The sequence below is a fragment of the Triplophysa dalaica genome, chromosome 5 (genome assembly GCF_015846415.1).
Source record: "Triplophysa dalaica isolate WHDGS20190420 chromosome 5, ASM1584641v1, whole genome shotgun sequence".
Classification (NCBI taxonomy): domain Eukaryota; kingdom Metazoa; phylum Chordata; class Actinopteri; order Cypriniformes; family Nemacheilidae; genus Triplophysa; species Triplophysa dalaica.
In genome coordinates, this window is record NC_079546.1 from 28038365 (window position 1) to 28061601 (window position 23237).

Sequence of the window (23237 nt, forward strand, 5' to 3'; positions counted from 1 at the left end):
AGTGTGTTATTATAAGACTGTAGTGTGTTGATGTGCAATATTCAAAGGTTAAGCTAAGGGAAGCAAAGAGATTAGTTTTGCATTTAATTTTATTTCATATTTGCACACATTAGACAACAGAATACAGTTTAATCAAATACATCACATGCATTTAATATGTCACACTCAAAGGAAATCACCTTTCTTCCTACTGAAGAGGTCACTCATGGAGACTTTCAAGAAGATAGTGACGCAGAAAGGACTACCCTATCACAGCAAGCTGACGCTGATGAGCAAGTTGAAGACACATCGCAGGCCACACAATCTCAGGTTGGTGTGGATGACACACAAATGATTCCTGGAATTAGGAAATCTGGACGCATACAAAAGCTCACTGAAAAGGGCAAAGCTCTGTTAGATGACAAATTGAAAGATCTAACTGTAAGTTTTGTAAAGATGTACAGAAGATGGAAGTATCATATCAATGGCTTAAAACGGTCCATTAAGAATAATGATGCTGATGATCTGATTGAGGAGATTGTAAATGCAATCAATACCGCACAAGTGGACATGGACATTACTTACCTCAAAATAAGAGCAATTTCAACTCCTGAACCAGACATTCGGAGAATGAATGACACATGCCAGGCATTTACTAGGATTGCAAATACAAATGTTCAACATTTCCGCAGTGATGATGATACACAAATCATAACTTGGCCTGATGCTAAATCAGTATTTGAAAGCACAGTGTCTAGTGTTTCCTCCGTTCAAACCGCTAAGTCAAAGGTTCCTTCCCAAGTATCCAGACACTCTTCTATCCTGTCCCTTAATGCAAAACAGGCGGCAGCCGAAGTTGTGGCTACGCAAGAAATGATGAAGATAACAAATGCACAACATCAGCAGAAGGAAGAAATTCAAAGACTTGAGGTGGAAGATCAAATCTTGAAGGCTGAAAGAGAAGCTATAGAAAAGGAAATTGAAGCAGAGAGTGCTAAAAAAAGAGCTCAGTTCATAGCAGAAAGTGCTGATAGAAAAATGAAGCTGGAAGGAAAAAAGAGAGAAGTACAAAGGCTAGAAGAACTTAAAGGGCATGTTGCGGCTCAAGCAAGACTGCAGGTTTATTCAGAATCTGTCGATCCACCACTAGCACTTAACCCTTTAATGGATCAATTTTTTCCCTCTCAAGCACCAGTCTCACAAGCTCTACTTGTGCAACAAGCCAAGCCCAGTCAAGTCCAGCACCCTCATGAGGTTACAGCCACTAAATCCCCTCTCCTATATCCCTCCATGTACACCTCATGTTCTGTTCCACAGCCAACCACTCAAGCCTTTTTAACCTCTCATGAAGCTACCAATGACCTTGTGAGAACTCTTGCTGAAGCAATCACAGCTAATCGAGTTCCAATCCCAGAACCTGAAGTTTTCAAAGGAGATCCTCTCAAGTACAATGATTGGAAGCTTTCCTTCTTTACTCTGATTGAGCGCAAGAACCTGCTAGCTCAAGAAAAGCTCTTCTTTCTACGCAAGTACGTTGGTGGCCCAGCCAAGAAAGCTATTGAAGGCCATTTCCTTGTAGGAACAGAAACCGCTTATCGTGCTGCCTGGGACATACTTGAAGACAGATTTGGTAATCCATTCATAGTTGCCAAGTCATACCGTGACAAGATACATACATGGCATAAAATTGCCCCCAAGGATAGCGAAAATCTTCGTGAGTTTGTTGATTTTCTGAGCAGTGTGGAATCAGCTATGCCATATGTTCAAGGTCTACAAACTCTCAACGACTGTGTGGAAAACCAAAGGATTACTGTCAAGCTCCCGGATTGGTTGAGCTCACGCTGGAATAGAGAAGCAACAATCTATCAGGATGGACACAAAATGTTCCCGGACTTTAGATATTTTGTAAGATTTCTTAATATGGAGGCTCGTATTGCATGCAACCCCATCACATCATTGTATGCTGTGAAGTCAACTGACCAAGAAAGATCAAAGCCAACAGAACGAGAACAGTCTAAGTATCAACGAAATCAAAACTTTAGTGCTAAGACTTTCACCACTAATACAATTGAGAAGACAAGCAGCACATGCATGTTTTGTAAGAAGAAAGGCCATACTCTCCATAGGTGTCTCAAGATTAGGGAAAAACCTGTTGAAGAAAGAGTTAAGTTTGTACAACTGGAGAAATTGTGTTTTGGCTGCCTTAGGATAGGCCATAACTCCAGAGCGTGTACATCCAGGAGTGTGTGTGACTTATGTGGAAAACATCACCCTACTTGCCTACATCAAGATCGTGGGAAGAAAAACCAAGAACAAGCTGTAAGAATAAAACCAGAAAGGCCAAATGAAAACGGAGGACACACCAACCAACAGTCTGAATCAATTGAAATACAGCAAGCTACCTCTAACAGAGTTGTTCAAGAGAAAAGCAGCACTCACACTTCATCTATTGTTCCAGTCTATGTCTCCACGGCAATGGAACCAGACAAGGAAGTTTTAGTGTATGCGTTACTTGATAGTCAGAGTGACACAACCTTCATCCTGAAGGATGCAGCTGTTACATTGGGTGCCAGGAAAGATTCAGTAAAACTTAAAGTGTCCACAATAACATCAAAAACAAAAGTGGTGAATAGCCAAAGGGTGCAAGGACTACAGGTAAGAGGCATCAGCTCTGACACTAAAATCAAACTCCCAACAACTTATACCAGAGATTACATACCAGCAAACAGATCCCATATACCCACAAGAACTACCGCAAAGTCTTGGCCTCACTTAGAACATTTGGCAGATGAAATGTCTCCTGAGCTTGATTGTGAAGTGGGATTGTTAATCGGCTATAACTGTCCACAAGCCTTACTTCCCAGAGATGTCATCTCGGGCAATGAAAACCAGCCATATGCACAAAAGTCTGTGTTGGGTTGGAGCATTATCGGCTACAGCAGCACTGGTGTGGATTATGATCATGAGGATGAAATCGGTGTGAGCCACCGTATCATCATAAAGAAAGTTCAGCCAGCTACCAAGGCCTTTACTGAGCTCAAGTCTGAGGTACATTTTGTTTATAGAACTCAAGTCAAGGAAATGATCACTCCAGCAGATATACTCAAGGTCTTTGAGGCAGATTTTACTGAGAAGTTCAGTGAAGAAGTTCTAATATCACAAGAAGATATTAAGTTCTTGGTGAAGCTGAAAGAAGGAATCAAGCAAAAGCCAAATGGACATTACGAAATGCCATTGCCTTTTAAGGAAGAGAAACCAAGCCTGCCAAACAACAAAGTGTGTGCACAACATCGACTCAGATGTCTGGGAAAACGTCTTAAGAAAGATAATCAATATCACAAGGATTATGTGGCTTTTATGGAGGACATCATAACAAGAGGTGATGCTGAAAAGGTTCCAGAGTCAGAGTTAAACGATCGGACCACGTGGTATATCCCTCACCATGGGGTTTATCATCCCCAAAAGCCAGGAAAGATTCGCGTGGTATTTGATTGCTCGGCTAAGTTTCAGAATACATCGCTGAATGAGCATCTACTCACCGGGCCAGACCTTACAAATACCCTTGTAGGGGTCTTGTGTCGCTTCCGCAAAGGACGAGTAGCCATCATGTGTGATGTAGAGCGGATGTTCCATCAATTTCATGTCGCACCAAGTGACCAAGACTATCTCAGATTCCTGTGGTGGGAAAGAGGCGATATGGAGGCTCCACCTTCAGTGTTCCGCATGAAGGTTCACTTGTTCGGTGCTGCATCGTCACCTGGATGCGCAAACTTTGGGCTCAAACACCTGGCTGCAGAAGGTGAAGGCAAGTTTAGTGAAGCTACAGTGAGGTTTATTCAGCGCAACTTTTATGTTGATGATGGATTAACAAGTTTGGACAGTGAAGAAGAAGCTATCGAGCTTGTTAGAGAGGCAAGAGACCTCTGCAACACTGGTAAACTCCACTTACACAAATTCATTACCAGTAACAAGAAGGTGCTTGCCACAATCCCAAAGCAAGAACTTGCAGAAGTTGTAGCTGACCTGGACATGGCCTTGGGTGAGCACAAGATGGAGCGGGCTCTCGGGGTCCAATGGTGCATTAGCTCAGATAAGTTCCAGTTCAAAGTGAGGGTAAAGGATCATCCTTTCACCAGAAGAGGAGTATTGTCAACAGTGGCCTCAATTTTTGATCCTCTTGGATTTGTGGCACCTATCATTCTGAAAGGTAAACAGATTCTACAAAGGATGTGCCAAGACAAGGTGGGATGGGATGAGCAGCTTCCTGATGATCTCAGGCCGCGTTGGGAAGCGTGGCTCCAAGACCTTCATAATCTTTCAGTGGTAGAGATACCACGGCACTACATGCCATTGGCAGCTAAGGAAGTTCAACAGTGTGAGCTTCACCATTTTTCTGATGCCAGTGTTTCCGGCTATGGAATGTGTTCTTACCTTAGGGTTGTTTCGAAGTCTGGAGAAGTCCAGTGTGCTCTTGTTATGGCAAAGGCAAGGGTTGCACCGACAAAGTTAACAACGATCCCAAGACTGGAACTCTCAGCTGCAGTCGTGGCCACAAGGTCGAGTGACCTGCTAAGGAGAGAAATGGAGATGGAAAATCTACAGGAATACTTTTGGACCGATTCCAAGGTCGTCCTTGGTTACATTAACAATAATGAAAGGCGATTTCATGTATTCGTAGCCAATCGGATCCAGCAGATCAAATCGAGCACAGAACCAAGTCAATGGCGATATGTTTGCTCAGAAAATAACCCGGCTGACCATGCCTCTCGCGGACTCATGGCAAAGGAGCTTGTAGAGTCTAACTGGTTTACGGGACCTCGTTTCTTGTGGCAAAAGGACCTCCCTAAGGAGGAAGAGTTTAAGGTGAGAGAACTCAATGATGATGACGCACCAAGAAATAAGTGGAAGCTGGCGAAGGTAGTTGAAGTCTTCCAAGGATCTGACGGAAGAGTCAGAAAACTCAAACTGTTACTTAGTGACACAGCACTAGACATTAGAGGCGCACGCTCACATAAGCCAGTTTATTTAGAAAGGTCAATACACAAAACAGTACTACTGCTTGAGGCCGAATAAGTAGCCTAGTTCTTCATTGTTTTGTTTATATTTGAATGTATATGCGTTTATTTACATCATTGTTTTAGAATGTTCTGTTTAGAAAGTCTATTTTTGTGATGTGAATCACACATTGTGTGATGGTGGGAGTGTAAATGCAGCCGGTATTTTGAATATATTTGAAATACTCATGTACTTTTATTTTGACATTCCGAAAACCGGAAGTAAGCCCCGTAACCAAAGCGCAGGGACCAAGCGCACATGTAGCGATTCATGCTAGTTTAATTCTTTATACTCCCTGTTTCAACTGCGTATAAGTTTAAGTATATTTGACTTTGAAGATTGCTTCTGGGAAATGACTCTGCCGTTGGTTGAGAAGCAGGCTAAAGTGGTCAGTATTACTGTATTCTTTATTTGTCATTTATGTATTGTTTTGCAATATTTGATGTCTTTTATTTTGTTTACTTGAACTTTTAGTTCTACGGTGTTAAAGTGTTAATAAACATCTGTGTATGGAACCGGAGTCTCGCATTCAATCGATGGGCGGCATATGAACATAAACAACAGATGAATAAAAACTCACACGTGAACATAAACAACAGATGAATAAAAACTCACACGTGAACACAGAAAAAACACAGAATCCACATAAACAGTCCAGCAGTAAACTTCCTTAGTTTAACTGCTACACACGTGCTCACGCCTCAGATGCGTCATATGTCAACAGGGGGCGTGGTTAGGCTCCCTTATAAAACAGTAAAATAATATCGGTTAAATTTGTCTCATAATTCGCTTAGAGTGAGAGCTTTTTGGCCATCACACTGACTGTAAATAGCAGAAAAATCATTTAATGTTAAATAAAAAAAACTTTTCGCTTTATGCAAAGGTGCTATACATCACAATTTCCATGCTGCGCTTCAGACAGGGTAAACATGTAAAGCTTGGACATCATTGGACTTATTTTATTAGAACATTTATCTGAAGAACTTAATCAATCAAACATTACAGCTGCTACATTCTCTCATGCTGTGACATCTTCATTTAATCAAAGATTTTTATCTAAAGACCGTCACACGAGAACTCGCGATTTTACCACCAGGGGGCGTGAAGAGACTGTTGTCACTATTGCTCAGAAAGGCTGTGAATGTTGTTTATTCGTTTGTAAATAATGACACAACAGGGATAAAATATTGTTTTTTTCTGCAAACAGTAAACCTGATAATTCGTTTGGAAGATCAATTATTTAAATGGTGTTTACAACCCAACACACACAAAACATTTTACAACATTAAACAATGTTGGATTTTAGTTACGAACTGCAATTAAATAATGTTGCAGTATAACGTTTTAAAACGTTTAAAAAAATACAGCCTATATTTAAAAACATGCACCCAAATAAAACGTTTTAAAATGTCAAATAAATACCACAGTAGTATGTTTTCTTAAAGTAGCTTAAAAACTTAGATATCATGTGTATTCACTACAAAAACAAAACAAGACCAAACAGTAACTCTTGTGACAAGTTATATTTAGGTGTTGAGTAATATCCACATTGCAACAAGATGTTCAAAAAGGTTTTGATAGTACCAGAATGTAATTCAAAGTTAGAATTTATTCTGGATATAATTATTTATTATGATTATTTTTTGTTGAATATCTTTTGAAATGTTTCTGTTACAGACGGTTTCATTTACATTTACATTAGTCATTTAGCCGACGCAAAGCGAAAGCAAACACTGATCACAATAATGATGGTTTGATCTTCTACATATTAATTTCATGTTGAGGTTACTTGATTAAATTATTTTCTTGCTACATGTTAATTTAATGTTTAAGAAAACATGACTCTTACATGTGGAACCACTGAACATGATTAAATCATCTTCAACCATAGTGCCATTTTTTGAGTTTTAATATAATAATTTAATATAAAATTATATTTAGTATTACATTTACATTTTAACTTTAATAATTAATTTAACTTTAGTTGTGAGCTCTTTTTATACAGCCTATTATTCCAAAGCACATCCGCTGGAAAACCATCTGACAGGAAAGGCGTAATCTATATAAAGTATGAATGTTATGGGGAGTTTGGTCAAATTATGGCAGCGAGACAGCTATTAGTTGTCTTAAATCAAAGACTCACCTGGTCCAATAAGAACAAGACACTACTTTTAATCCTGCTTAAAAAAGACATAAATCTTAATAAAGAAGTGTTTGCACTTGGCAAAAATAATTTCTGCATGTGGCCCAGTGAGCAAATTCTTTATAAAGTCACACTTTATATGTTCAGCTGCTAATAAAATATATTTAAAAATATATATATAAGGTAAAACTTCAGTATAGGGACCAAAAATAATTTATAATAATTAAAAAAATTATGCAGGACTTGGGTACTTTTCTGTATTTTAAGTTTTTTTTTCTTATTGTCTGTTCAAAGTGATAATGATTTAGATTTCTTTAAATTATACTTAAAGGTAAGAAATAATAATGAATGTTTTTGTTTTAGTATTTTGTGTGTGTGTGTGTGTGTGTGTGCGTGTGTGTGTGTGTGCGTGTGCGGCTTCAAAAACACTTTTCAAACCTGAATAAAATGTAAAATTAAAAATATTTATTAATTCTATATGTCTATGATATCTACTGTAACTATATACATAATATATACATAATGATGAATCTCCCTGGATGTTCTTCATCAGAAAGCATTCTTGGATTTCTTGAGCAGAGGTCCGGAGTCATTGTCTTCACTGCCATCATCACGCAAACCCCGTCGCCTCTTACCGGAGGATGAGTTGGTGTGGGAATCGTGGGGTTCAGAAACGACTGAGCTGGACCGATGGCTGAGACTTTGGCTTGTGGAGGAACACGCCGTATAAGAGTTCAGGGGTTTTCGGGAGTGTGAGAAACCAGACCCCTCGGCTCTGTTCTTAAAACAGTTCACTTCCTGTGTGAGCAAGAACCAGAAAACCGGTTTGAAAAGAAGACAGAGCTTGATGCTTGACAAAAGCCTGATGTACAGTTTCACAATCTTACCTGCCGTAAGAACATGTTTACATTCAAATCATCAGGAGACACATGACACTTTGTGCAGCTGGGACAAACATGTTCATCTGAATCCAGCAGACACGTTCGAATACCTGCGACCAAACAATCACATATGTTCTCAAAGGTCAAACAAAACTGAGTGATATTTGCTTGTGTAGAGACTCACACTCATCGCAGAAGCTGTTGCTGCAACAGGGCGTCATCACAGCGTCAGTCATGAGATCTTTGCAGATCTGACACAGCAGAGCATCGGGCACCGGATCTTCATCTGGGGTGGATGTGGAGGACTCACTCCTGGTTAAGAAGGGCGGATCTTCTTTCTTTTGAGTTGCATAAGCCTCACTAAACAGAACAAGCGCACAATTATTAACCGAATGCAAATGTGTGTCAGTGGTGAGGTCTCTACAGTTGTAAACTTACGCGTTGATAATGGGAATGACATGCTTTCCACTGCTGCTCAGCATCACTCCCTTCATGTTATGGTCATCCACCTCCATTAAGAAGCTGGCAGGAATTCCTGCGCTTCTCCGTATGCGCTTGCTCCCAATAAATGCTGGATCCTGTGACGGCACAAGCAAGGTTGCATTTACATTCAATGCCAAACGTGCACACAAATGCTGTCCACAGTTTAGATATGTGTTACCCGTGTCTTTGGGCAGTTTCTGATGTGATGCCCAGGTACGCCACATTTATAGCACACATAGTTTGGTGGAAGGCCTCCAACCAGCTTGAGTGCTTCACTGGTAAGTGATGAGAGTCATGATGGAGAGCACTTGAAAATTCAGGTCACAATGTGAACGTTATAATACTCACTTGGTAGAATAGTAACAGCGGCTGGACTGGAACATGACAGCTTTAATTTTGTCCTCCTCTGATGCCTTTGCCTCAGCCAGATTCTCCGTCTGTTCATTTACAAATAAATGCTTTATACGCCTTTTTCTACACAAACATACAGTTTACATAGTTTGCATATTGTTTAGTGGATTTCAGTACCTTGAAAAGCTGCTCAAGTGACATTAAAGAACCATTCACTTGCTGTTGAAAGAAGACCAAAGAGATTTATTACCATTCAGAACCCCATCACACCCAGAGATACAAACTAAAGACACTTAACACAATGTAAACAGAAACCCACCAAATGACATTTTACAGCAATACTTTAGTAGAGAGTTTTAAACGCACGTATATTAGCTAAACCACAAACATATTTATATTGAAATAAGTTAATGACAGAAAATATAAAACAAGATGACATGAATTACTTAAACAATGAATTTTGACTTATTGAATTTTACAGTAAAAATAAACTCAGGCCTATTGTTCAAGGCTTCTTCATGGTTAACTCTGACCAGCTTAAAGAGATCATACAGCACAATATAAACAATCAAGTCAACACTTTTGTTTACATACTGCTTTTGAAGATCCACTTGATGGTTTAGACCAGTTACTGCAAATCAAAACAACTAAGACTTAATGACTGATTGATATTCATTAAAAGATTCATATTCATAACATCATCAAGTGACTTACTTTGCAGGTCTGTTATATGTGGATTTCACCCCAGTTCCAGGGATTCTTCTGACTGTCACCATAGTGTTACTGGGGATGATGTCTGCATCATCAGTGTATTCTGTGGGAAACACACACTTATTTACAGTCTGTCCACACCAAATAAAATAATACTAGGATACTGTATACCGACCACAGTACATATCAATATATAATATAGTTATACTATTTACAACCTTAGTTTATAATAAACATACAATATAATACAATACAATACATACTAGTGAGTGTACCAAACGGAGGTGACCTGCAGCGTTTTTCTTAATGTTCATTTAATCATATATCAAAATAGTGATAAAAGGATAAAGCCTGTGACATCTACCCTCCGTGACTATTTTTCCATAATCACATTTAATACTTTATACCCGTTAAAGAGAGCAAATAAGTCAAAGTTTACATGTAAAATAGCTGAACTTACCTTCATCAGTTTGCTCGTTGGAGATGCGCAGGTCACATCGCTTCAGTTTCTCTCGTCTCATGATTTGTCGTTTCAAATCTCCGAGAGTGATGTGAAGTCCCTCAAAGATCACAGTGTCGTGTGTAAGTTTACTGACAAACTTATAATGAACACACGGCATGTTGCGTTCTGATGCCCCTGCACACAAACAGATGCAATGAATGTAATAAATTGGCAGAAATGCAATAGAAATGAACAGATAATGGTCAGCAAGTTATTAATCACAACAATAATAGATATTAATAACACAAATATGAATATAAGAAGTTAAAATCAGACGACAACGAGGATGTAGAAAGGTGCTCTCGTGAACAGCGATCAAATAGCAACACTAAACAAAACTTTGCTTGTTACTATGGAAACCGATCAAGCGCATCAATTAAAAGCGATCTTGATGACGTCAATGTTTAAGATGCACATCAAGCACAACTAAACAAAAAAATAAAGTTTTATTGAAGTGTGTTAACATTAGTGTTTGGTGTCTATGATTACAGAGTCTAATTACTGTAATAAAATGTAACAGAGGGGATTACTTTTCATTTATTAGTCATTTGTAATGTACTTGCATTTGTTAAATTGACTTAATATTTTTATTCAATATTTCCTTTTATTCGGTTATTTTACTGAAATAAATAAGGGTTACTAATGGTCACAGTTTGTTACATGTAATGTTTAATTTATTAAAAAAAGATTTATATTGTCATTGTGGAGTAGGTTAATGAGTTTTTTGTATAAAGCAGAGTGTACTTTATGTAGCCCGATGTAATTAGTAATTATTACATTTTGAGGAAACATACCCAACATTGGTAATGAATATAATTAATTTGCACTGTATCTAAAGATCAATTAAAAATGTTTTTTAATCTTTTTTATTTTACCTCAGTTATCAACAGCGGGCACGCGCAGTGTTCAATTAAACTGCGCTCTATAAGCGGCTGCTAAATGAGCGCGCGCGCCAAAATGCTCGTACAGGGGAAAATCACCCGCTTCGAATGTTATCAGTGGATTGAATGGGCGTTGTCAGTGGTTATCAGCTGATTTATATGGGCCAGATGGGGCTACTGGTAGACTCAGAAGGCTGTTATCATCCATCCTAATGGTTAACCACCATTTCAAATACAAGAGAAGACTCCAGATCCAGTCCCAGAGGAATCCAGCTCAGCTGATCGAACGTCTACAAGATAACGTGGTGACGTTACGCTTTTTCCCGCTTGATATTTTCACTCCCGCATCCTATTTCACTTACTTTCAGGTAAGACCATTTAAATGATAAACTGGGGATTTAAACTAACTTATTTGCCAATAAGTAAATAAATGCAGAAAATGTCTTTTAATTGCCGTGAGATGAGTGTTGACATAACGATTTAGATTTCATAGTAGCCTGCGTTATACTAGTTACATGCTTTATGTTAGCATTAACGTTTTCTGTCTGAAGTTTAGTTTAACGCAATATTACTCTGTAACTGTTCCATGCTGTAAGACAGTTTATTGCATTTTATAACGTTAAGTTATCTACTCGTTAACGCTTCACTGAAGCTAACGTTATATTATACTCGTATTGCGTGAAGTATTCAAACCCAAGACGTACTTTTATAGCAAATAAAGTTCTATGTGTTTAAATGTGTATATCTGTCTGTCTATCTAATAGAGTCACCAAATACATACACCTCATCTGCATCCCATGTTCACTGATGTGTTTATGTCTTTTAGGCTGTGATGAGAAGTATGGGTTGCTGCTTGCCTTAACTAATAATTGCCAAAAATTCTGATTTTAGATATGGGAAAAGCAGTTCAGGGCGTACGCTTCAGGAGCGTTAAGATTAAGGTGCTGAGGAGGTCTATCACTGGCCCTGCAAAGGTTTCTTACCTATATCAAGGTCTCCCCGAGCCCAACTGCAAACTGACCCCCCCTTCAGACCCTCACAAGTCTATTACACCTCAACAGGCTGAACCTGATGATGTGGTACCGAGCTGCAGCTCATGTTCTGAGACTGCGTACAGTAAGGCAAAGAAGAGAGAGCTTCATGCCTGGGATGCAGTTAAGGATGACATGCTTAAGGTGTCATTTGAAGGTTCAGCACCAATCACTACCCAGTGTGTTGTCTGCCAAGAACATGGAGATTATAGGTGTGGCAAATGCAGCACCACTGCAGTGTTTTGTGAGGCTTGTCTGAAAAGGACTCACAGAAATTCACTGCACCTTCCTGATAAGTGGAACGTAAGAATAATAGCATGCAGTCATACACACAGACAATAAACTCACAGTTATTCATTAATTTCTTCAAATTGTTTTTGAACTATGTAGCTGTTCGTGTCTCAAGTTTATTGTTTTAAAAACTTTGTTAGAGCTATAATTCTTTCTTACAGAATGCTTACTATGAGCCATCCACCCTGAGGTTATTCCTATATTTACTTGAAGGCCATGGCACCCATGCATTCTACACAAAGGACATGAAGGTCATTGTCAGCACACATTTCTCATTTTACAAATTCATTTAATTTTCTTAAAAGGTAAAGGAATCAAATCCGTTTAAATGTAAAGTAAGGATTTCATCAAAATTTGTCAAAATATCTAATAATTATAGTAACAATATTTATAAAATGGTCAGTTCTGGTCCTTGATTCTGATTGGCTGAGCCAAATTCTAAAACGTTATAAAGTACCCCGATTTATACAAGCTGACTGAATTACATAGCCTTAATAACACTTCGTTTACTTTATTTGATTAAAAGCAGGGGATAACAGTGTGTTTTATAACAGCAAAGGGGGTTTTAATGACTTCGTTTAGCATCGTGCCACAACGCCCTTAGCTGTTATAAAACTCACTTTAATGCACTGCTTCACAGGCTTATTGCGTTATTAAGTTATTAGTGACACACTCAAGGGATTTAGTCTATACTGATAAGGTCTCTATAGTAGTACTTGCTTATGTTTTTTTTTTATTTTGCAGGACGGCTCTGCACCGTCACAGTCAATATGTGTGCGTGTGAACCAGAAACGTGCACTCTGCTAAGGTATGGGCTCTGGCCAGCAACAGCCGACAAGCATCAGACAGCCTTCTCCATCCCTCTGCTAGAGCTTTTTGTTTGTCTGTCACTGGAGTGTCAGGTTTCTGTTGAGGGTTTTTGCAACACCCTGCGCTGGAAAAATAACCTTACACTTGCAGAGGTAAGCCAGTTTCCAGAGGTCAGTTTGAAGTCCTGTCTATAATGTGAACATTTCTGTTACTTTCATAGAATATTGATGAGTCCATATAGACAAACCATCCTGGATTTACAGTTGCTTGCAAACATATTCTTGCTATTTTGCTATAAAATAACAACTTCTCAGTGAACCACAGTCTACAGATGTGAGAGTGGGATATAGTAATGTTTTCACTGACTCCTGCTTATACCGTAGGTTAACGCACTTTACAGAGCCCTGGTGGGAGAATCCATATCTCATTTTAGGCATCACCACTTCCGAAAAATAAGTTTGGTAGATGTTTGCCCACAATTAGGTGATGGGACCACATGTCCAGCATGTCCAAAGGTTGGTTCTAGTTCCAGCGTGGTACTTGTTTGATTAACCATAAATGCATTCTCCATTACCTTATGGCATTGAATTGATAAAAATTTTAATTATAATAGAATAGTAATAGTATAAGTGTATCAACCTGTTGCATATACAAAACCAGGATTACTGTAAGTGTTTGTCTTCCAGGCGGATGGAGATGTGATAGTGACATTGGATGCCAACTTTGGCCTTGTGAGAAAGCAAAGCTCAGGGACAAGTGCGGTTGAGCCATTACATGAAACCCGCATGTTTGTTAGTGAAAAGGATGTAGAGGAATACCTGCTTTCACATCTTGACAGCTCAAAGCCTCACGAGGTAAGACATAGTTGTAGAATACGCCGTGAAATATTAGATTTAAAAAAGACCATTATTCCTCCAATAAATCTCGGTTTTCCTTTAATCTTTAGGACTGCAGTAACTTCAAGGCTGGCAACATGCTGAGGTCACCGCAACAAGCTAAGAAACTTGATGTTACAGGAGTGTTTGGAGCCTCCTGTCATCATGAAATGCCCCTAATGTTTGTCAACATGAGCCAAGGAGAACGGCAAGTCTTTGCCACAGTAGTGATAATTCTCCTGTTTTATTCTACTTATTCATAAACATTTTTGAATAGCTTGACCCTAGCATTAGCCATATTTTAATTTTATATGTCACCAAATATGAACCTCACAGAATGTAAATGGGGGATTCCAAAATATTACAAAATTTGAACTTTACCACCATTCTATAATCTTCACTTATCTAAGAAAAAGGGTTTGGTTAATTTTGAGTGCCCCTATTGAGTATGTAGGTATTGAATTTGATGCTTGAGATTATGTATATATAATAACATACAATAAATTTACATTGAGCTGATATATCAGCACTGTTAATTATTTCCCTGTTAAATAACAGGAAACAACTGGCAGCAGTGTTACCATTATTTTCCTGTTAAATCACCATTTTTTTTTTTCCATTAAATATTGTTAATTAAGGTTAGCATAGTAACGTGTACTGATTGTTATAGACATATTCTAGCTAGAGTTAATACAAAAGGCGTAATCCTTCAGGTAACACTTAAGTGAAAGAAAATTAATAGTTCCGTGTTGAAATTAAGTTTTTTTTAGTGTAATACAAACACTGAAAGATAAATACTTACAAATGTAGGCACACATGGATCAGACCAATCACAAAAATATACTGTATATCATGTTCATTGCCGACATCTGTGGTCACTGGACGGAAAATAACAACTGCGTCTGTCTTAAACTAGCAAAGACACTTGCGTTTGGCTTTGCGCTGCGTTGGTGCAAGATAGGGCCCAAAACCTCAACATTTAATTTTCCTTGAACTGCTAAAATTCATTTAAAAAGACTCAAAGGATATACACTGTGACTCCTGGTCACATAAAAATGTTACACATAGGCTCAGATTAATCACAAACAAATTTCGTTTTCTCATGTTCATGGTTTAAAAAGTAACAAATACATTTTTAAACCCAAATACATTTTTCATTATAACAAAATACTGAACTTCATATGCAGTGTTACCTAAACCACTAAAATTCAACATGTATGAATACATTCAAACCAATAGATAACACTTAATGGAACTCTTCATCAATAAAGAGCAATAAACAATAAAAACACTGTCACTGCTTAGACCACGAACCATTTACTCAAAGCACACAATGAGTATCCTTTGCAAAGTCTTGGGTCTGTATATGACAGAGAAAGAGAGAGAGAGAGAGAGAGAGAGAGAGAGATATGATTTCCATAATTTCAAAATTATATCACATGGCTTGACCTAACAAAAGCTAATTTTAGAAACAGAGCTTAAAACGGACAGAATAACATAAAATAATAGAAAGTGTGATGAGCACAATTCATTGAAAGAACAAAAAAAAGAATGGCAAAAGAGCACAGAAGAGAAGTTCAGCATTCTCACTTTGAAAGGCAGATGAGAATGAACATTAGAATGAATTTCCCCAGCCCCCTTAGTCATTGCTGTTTGAACGTATGTGTAATGTATACATCCTACTCACCATTTTCAAATGAAATCCCACTGAAAGTCCATTTACTTGCGCAAGAGGCTGGTGACGTGTGAATTGACAGTTCTTCTTTTTTTCCCCTTTGCAGCCTTTGTCCCTTTTTCTGGGTTTATACCCACAAAGCGTCTGAAAAATTATACACTGGTTAAAAATCTAGTAATTCACACAGACTAGCAGCACAACAAATGTACATGAACTACCCTCAACATGCACTATCTTCTTGCCTCTGCAAATATTTTAAGTTGCACTAAAACTTTCTAAATCAAAGTTAATTGCTAAATCCCGTCACCAGACCTGTGGAAACCATGCTTGAGCCCCAGCCCTGTCACAAAGGTGGACTGGCTGTTGTCCACAAAATTGACAAGAAACCATTATGCAAGCCAATTAGATTTATTAATAGATTAGCAGTAAATTGCTAGATTAAAGCAAGTAAGAAACCATTCAAATTTTCACCTGTTTCTGAGACATACATCCTGGGATATTATCTTGAACAGCAGTGTGATAATGGATGGTAACGTTACCCTGCATCTGCATCTGTAATGAAAAAAAATATATTTAAAAAAATGTAAACATTTATCTACAACTCAATGATAATGTGGATTTACCTCATTGATAGGCTAAAACCTGCACATAAAAGTCACACCAGCATGTCTGGTAGCCCAAACAGCTATAATTATAACAGCTCATCTTACTTCATGTGGTGTAAGTCCGTGGCGTTTAACGTTAGTATACATCAACATCACTGATAGATGTTAAAACTGTGCATGACTTTGAAGAAACTCTTTAATCTCAGCAGATTATTGATATTTTGGTCGATGAAATCAACGCGATCTTCCGACATGGATCTCCGTGTTCGATGCAGGTTCAAATGCCTCCTTCAACGTTACGCTCCTTCCCAGATAGCAAATTGACTCCGGAACGGATCCGCCCCGGAACTACCACAGGCTCCGGAACGGATGTGGAAAACGGATCCGGAATGGAGTCCACTTGCACAGCGCAGCGGATCCAGAACAGATAAGGATGGCGGATCCGGGGCAGACCCGTTCAGGACCCGTTTATAAAGCTGCTGATCCGCCACGGATCCGTTCAGGACCCGTTTATAAAGCTGCTGATCCGCCACGGATCTAGTCATTCTCTCTAGATACCTTCAGATCCCTCATTTAAAAGTTTTCTGGCCAAAACTAGCTAAAGAAATATTTCATATCTTATTGACCAACATTGGATAGAATGGATTGCTCTTTCATTTTTAATATGCCTTCCTTTTTTAATAATAATAACACATGAGGAAATCATTCAAAACGCATAGTAAACTCACCCGTTTAAGCCAGTAACAATTAAACTTTAAAAATAGGTCATTACAGACTGTATTTATGTATACAATTGTATTACAGAAAATGAAATGCAACCATAAATTGTACAAATATTTTTATTTATTTAAGGAAAATAACACTTTTTTTAATGTAGCTCAAGAATCATTTAATTAAATATTTTTTTTGTGTAAACTGGGTTTTTAAAAGATTGATCAATATAAACTTAAAAAAATACTTTTTAAAGTAGTAAACTTGTCTTTATCTTAACTGGTAAACGAACACTGAACACACAAGTTAAAGTTAAACAGTAGAACACAACTTTTGGGTCCTGACACTGGGTCTGCTCCCCGTCTGCTGCTAGGTTGAACCACCGTATCACATGTATTGTGGTCTCATCATCAGTGGCGGCACGGGAGACATGGCTCTTTCTCACAGCACCTGTAATACACAAGCAGAATTATTATTAGACCAGTTCATGAAATCACAAAGGAGCTACCATTTTTTTTTTAAAGAAAACACCACCGTTTTACATATGTCTTACCTCAAGCTAGACAAGTTGATATGTATCTGTCCCATCTCAGTGAGTGCACTTAATCGCTATGAAGTGTTTGGTGGCTTCTTAAATCATCCCTGTTTGGATCCTAATGAATGAATGGAACCAATGGTTCTAAGCTAAACGCTAACATAGTGGCACCCTGCAGCGATTAAGTGCACCCACTGAGACGGGACAGATATGTATCAACTCTTTTAGGTTGAGGTAAGAGCATAATGGCATATGTAAAAACGGTGGTGTTTTCCTGTAAGGATACACACAACCAATGTTTTTAAAACAAAAGTGTGATATCTGACACTTCTCTTTGTCTATGACGAGTCATTCAGGTACTGGGCTACTCAACAGCGGTTGACTGTCAAAAATAGTCTGAATGTAAACCCTAGGTGTATTTGATTGATTCAGGATTAGACAAAAACAAACTTCGCAAGAAGGATACATGATGTATCGTTAGATACATTTTTAACCCAAAAATGTTTTGTGCTTATATTTTTAAACCAGGCAAATTTCTTTACATTTACTTACACAGGAGGAACTTCCTAGACTCCATCTGATTTTAAGATTTTTTCCCATTCATGCCCTTCCAGTTGATCCTCCTCCCAACATCATCATGGAACATGTGTGAAAGGATGTTCCATGTGACACGTTTTGTGTCATGGCCCCCAATAGTTGCCAGGGAGGAAATCTGAAATGTAAAAAAAATCCTGTCATTTCTTATAGTTAACACTGGTAAAATAATTTACAAAATAAATGTTGTGTTATAAAAAATATTTAGTCTTAAGACTTCGATGACCAAGTAACCTGTTTAACCCTTGTGCTACATATTTAATATTTTGTGTGTATAACAGCAAGATATTGACAGTTTTGGGAAAACTAAAACTAATAATATATCTGTTAAGATTTGCCCCAAGTGCTTAATGGGACCATCTGATAGTGGAATCTTAAACCCGGGACATACCAAGCCGACTATCGACTGTGAGTTTTATTGGGCCGATTCAATATGTAGAATGTATGGAAGAATGTGTGCCGAGGGTAGGCCCAGAGGATTATTGGAAGTGTAGGGCTGAAGTTGAGTGACCTGGTGACCGTTACACCAGTTTGCTTTGGTAAAAAATACTATGGAAATCAATGGTGCCCCAGAACTTTTCACACTCTTCAAAATATATTATTTTGTGTTAAACAGAACAAAGAATTTCATACAGGTTTGTAACAACTTGAGGGTTTTTAGAGTCAGAACAGATCAGTCAGATGTTGACGGAAGAGATGTGTTTTCAGACGTTTCTTAAAGATGGCTACAGAATCTGCAGATCTTGTAGCAGCGGATAGATCATTCCACATAGGTGGAACAGATCCAGGGAAGATGCACAAGAGAGATTTTGTACCTTTTTGGGATGGCACCACAAGGCACCGTTCGTTTGCAGAGCGTAGGGATCTGGCAGGTACATACTGTATGTCTGCAGTAGCGAGTGAAGATAAGGTGGTGCCGAACCAGTGGTGGTCTTGTAGGCCAGGAGCAGAGTCTTGAATTTGATGCGAGCAACTATAGGGAGCCAATATACAGAGGAGTGACATGTGCTCTCTTCGGTTCATTAAAGATAATTCTTGCCGCAGCATTCTGGATCATCTGTAGAGGTTTGGTTGTGCAAGCTGGAAGTCCACCCAGTAGCGCATTGCAGTAGTCCAGTCTGGACAGGACCAGAGCCTGTACTAGGACTTGCCTAGCATGCTCTGATAGGAAGGGTCTAATTTTCCTGATATTGTAGAGGATGAATTTACAGGACCGGGCAGTGCTGGCAGCTTGATCCGTGAAGTTGTTCTGATAATCGATCACCACTCCCAGGTTTCTTGCATTTCTGGAAGATGAGATGGTTGATGAGCCCAGTTGAATGGAGAGGTTGTGATGAGTCTTTGTATCGGCTGGGATTACAAGGAGTTCTGTTTTTGAAAGGTTCAGCTGCAGGTGATGGTCATTCATCCAGAGCGAGATGTCGGCTAGGCAGGCTGAGATGCGTGCAGAAACCGTCGGATCGTCTGGGCGAAAAGAAAGGTAGAGTTGTGTATCATCCGCATAGCAGTGATAGGAAAAGCCATGTTTCCGGATGACAGAGCCTAGGGATGTCATGTATACAGAGAACAAGCTTCTATATAGCTTGTTACTTAAACAAGCAGCAATTGGCTCTTTTATGGGACTTGTTCTGCCATATTGTCACAGTTTCTCCCATTCATAGAAATAGTAGTAAATCATCTTTCTAGATCTATAGCCTTTGGTTGTCTGCTTATTAAACAACCAGCTTAAGAATGTGCATGTAAACACGCCCAGTATTCATTTACATTTAGTCATTTAGCAGACGCTTTTTACCAAAGCGACTTACAAAGAGTTAGGGAGCAACAAGCGTTATGTCATATTCAACAAAATAGCTGGCTAAATAATGTTTAAAACAGTATAAAATCTTACTTTACCAGTTTGGTTGTAAAAGATAAATTGAGAAGATGAAGATGATGAACTCCAAAACAGACCAGTGGCACTAGAACGAGCTGTAAACTGCAACAGAACACACACACACACACAGTATATTATAGTTGATTTATTCTATTAATATGACATGAAATAATTAGTATACCAGAACTAAAGTTTACTAATGCAATTGGGTTTTTAAAATTATTTTTTTATATAACTATAAAGTAGGTTTTAAACTTTTAATCTTAAATTATTGATATGAATCGTATGATATTAAATATTATTACATGGGCCATTATCACTATATAAAGTGCCATTTGGTGTCCTTATCAGAAACACTGAGCCATCATGTAATGCAAAATAGTGACATTTTGAGGTTTTACTATAAATGTACTAATATTTACACACTTACAACTGCAATAAGAAGATTCTTAATATGTGTTTTATCATTTTATAACCATGTGATTTTGGCATGTCCCTCACACTGCTTAGCTACCTTCAGTGAGTTTAAAAAGCGGATACATTGCACAAAATTCAAATCTTTTTTGATAGTTCCTATTGTCCTCAGCAATGTATTTAATAAAACAAATCATTTGGATAATCTATATTCTATTTTCATAGTAATATTCAGCATTTGCATGCGTCCCTGTATTTGCGGTCTACCCTGTCCTTTTGGGGTACACGCCCCTTTAAGAAATAGTGTGATGTACTCAGTGACATCCCCTCCCCCCATTCTGACTTTCCTCAGTGGAGGTCAAAACATCTTCTGCACATACAGTTAGTATCTGCAATCAGCACTCATATTTACTTTTTATAGTTTTCAACATAATGTGTTTGTAGTTAAATGTTGTCAGGCTTCACATCTCTTGGTGACATTTTAATTAACAAAAACTTTTCAGTAATTGAAAATATGTTTCTTAAACAGTATACAGTCATCTTTAACAGTGAACCCCTTTGCTAGCTGCACACTGTGTGTTCATTAAATTCTAACTTTAGCCACAAATGCACAGCCGGTCACCAAGCCTTCCTTGATATGGTGGAAAAGTGCATTAACGTAATGGGTTTGAGCTTTGACCAACATACATTTCTAACAGCCAAAGGTCTACTTAATACAACATACATGACCTTAAATGGAAAATTTAAGATTAATATTTTGAAAATTGTGAAGTCTCAAAGGCACTCTATAGTGATAATGACCCACATGTTAAAAACTGTAGTGTGTACCGTTATTGACAAAATAGCCTCGATTTTGATCCACATCCGGATATAAAAACAAGGCCACACAGTATCTTAATGTAATGAATTCATTATCTGAAACAACATTACATAGGGAGCTGCACAATATATGTCAAAATATGAACAAAAGACTCAAACTATACCAGAAGTTCAGTGGATAAAAAACATGTAACGTTAAACGTTAAAGTTTGGCCTATCAATTAATCTCGCCTGCTTGTATGGAAATGGGTGAAAATATGGTCTCAGGATGGGATTAAAAATCGATTAAATCACCCCCTCCCAGAAAGATAAAGACATTCCGTTTAAAAAGCTTTTATTCAAAAAGTTATTTACCAAATCAATCTTACTCAACGTGAATGACAATGCGCTGAAACTTGTCTTGCCAAAATCACTTCAGAATTAAAAACATCAAACAGAGAAATCAACGGTAATGTTACTGGCTAACGTAACCGTACAAATAAAGCAAATGTAACTATTCTTACCGTGTTCCGTCTTCACCGAGCAGCCGGCTCCACCGTTTCCACTGTGTGAGGAGATGATAGTGACTGCGACCGTTTGAAAAGCGCGCGTTCGGTCAGAGAGTTCGCTCAGCGTCCGTGACAGTGTGTTGTGCGGAGGCGGGGCCTGTTCTGTGCGTATGACTGAATTGATTCTGAGAGAACAGCGGACCAGGTGACTTGAAGGCGGATCCGCCCCGGAGTCTTTTGCTATGTGGGATAATTATTGCATTCTGTTTGTACATTTTACACGGTGTTTCAACTTTTCAAGAAATTCGGTTTGGATTTGTATAGATGCATTTTTTTGAAGGTCATATGAAAAAACGCCATGCTCAATCTGAAATAATGAAAAAACATGATTTATTGTAGTTCCTAGTAGTATTTATGCAATATTTATGAAATCGTATCAAAAAGTTTGGTTCTACCATTACTCATAACTCAAGAGCTACAAAGATAATTTAAGACATTCAAGCATAAAGCAGATTGAACATATTTTTACTAAACTTGCAGACTGTATTATATAAGAGTAATTCCTGATAATATTGAAGACGACAATTATGTAATGTAAATTTGATATTGTAAGTTTTAATAGTTTGAAATGTTTATCACAATACATCAACATCACATTGTCAATATAGGACAATTGTTTATACTGTATGTACTATAATAAATAATTAGTTACTTTGGGTTTTATGGTACAGATCGAGATGCAGCCGTCCGGGTATATGGCGAGGACCTTAGAGGAAGACCAATTTAGAGGATGTGCTGGTGTTTGCTTCTGGGGCATCTGCCACACCTCCATTCTGTTTAAAAGAAACCTCAATGATTGAGTTTCTTCATGAAAACCTGAATGGCAGCAGGCGGATGTTCAGAAGCAAACACGTTTGTCATTCCGTTAAATCTTCCAGTAGGCCTGAACTATGACCAGTTCTGTCAATTCATGACTGAGGGAATCCTTTAGTCCCCAAACTTTGGGGTAGTTTAGGTCTTGTATTTGATTTCTAACTGGTTGACTATTTATTTGCTAGAAAGAGAACTACTCCATACTGTACTGTTTTTTAAGTTTGCTTTCCTTTTATGTAAATAACAAACACTCAACTCAAACTGATTCAAGACACAGTTGCAGTAACTTGAATAGAAGACCTTCAGAATTTCCCTTCATCCAGATGTCTTAATCTGTAGATTTGATAAAACAAAAGATTTTGAAAAAGTATTTCTAATTTATGTCTTTCTTTCTAAAGAAACTCTAGATAATTTTGTTTTACTTTAACAATAATTAATAACAATGCCAAGTCACTTATGCATGCACTTCAAGTATACCCTTATGAAAATAAACCATGATTTTACTATAGTCTGATATTTGTGGAAAAACCATAGAAAAGAGAAGACATAAGGGCATTAATTGGTTTTTGCTAATGTACTATTAAAAATGAAATGCACTCTATAATGTATTTCTCAAATTCGTCTTAAAACCCAGGGTATAAACAAACTGGTCACTGT

General features: G+C 38.0%; 3 protein-coding genes and 1 long non-coding RNA gene across 5 annotated transcripts in view; 2 read left to right on the top strand and 2 right to left on the bottom strand.

Moving 5' to 3' along the window:
• The window catches only part of LOC130420484 (uncharacterized), a 116931-nt gene that overhangs the window by 13270 nt on the left and 80424 nt on the right, over positions 1-23237 (top strand). The gene's annotated exons all lie outside the window — the stretch shown is intronic.
• LOC130420483 (E3 ubiquitin-protein ligase RBBP6-like) lies at positions 7628-10462 on the bottom strand. The gene is made up of 10 exons (XM_056747785.1): positions 10064-10462; positions 9607-9706; positions 9487-9523; positions 9070-9111; positions 8890-8978; positions 8720-8816; positions 8497-8636; positions 8243-8418; positions 8065-8168; positions 7628-7975 (listed from the first exon to the last, which is right to left on the bottom strand). Exons 1-10 carry the CDS (start codon positions 10221-10223, stop codon positions 7727-7729), a joined length of 1194 nt encoding a protein of 397 aa, XP_056603763.1. The 5' UTR covers positions 10224-10462; the 3' UTR covers positions 7628-7726.
• LOC130420485 (uncharacterized) lies at positions 11344-14305 on the top strand. Its single transcript, XM_056747787.1, has 7 exons — positions 11344-11354; positions 11878-12320; positions 12470-12559; positions 13053-13270; positions 13502-13633; positions 13805-13972; positions 14065-14305. The coding sequence occupies exons 4-7, from the start codon at positions 13079-13081 to the stop codon at positions 14254-14256; spliced, it is 684 nt and encodes a 227-aa protein (XP_056603765.1). The 5' UTR covers positions 11344-11354; positions 11878-12320; positions 12470-12559; positions 13053-13078; the 3' UTR covers positions 14257-14305.
• On the bottom strand, positions 17097-21862 carry LOC130420505 (uncharacterized). Of its 2 annotated transcripts, XR_008906654.1 has the most exons (5): positions 21723-21862; positions 20007-20088; positions 18929-19577; positions 18072-18231; positions 17097-17434 (listed from the first exon to the last, which is right to left on the bottom strand). It is a non-coding gene; the product is annotated as an uncharacterized LOC130420505 (long non-coding RNA). The 2 variants fall into 2 exon arrangements; XR_008906653.1 differs by having other exon boundaries at positions 18072-19577.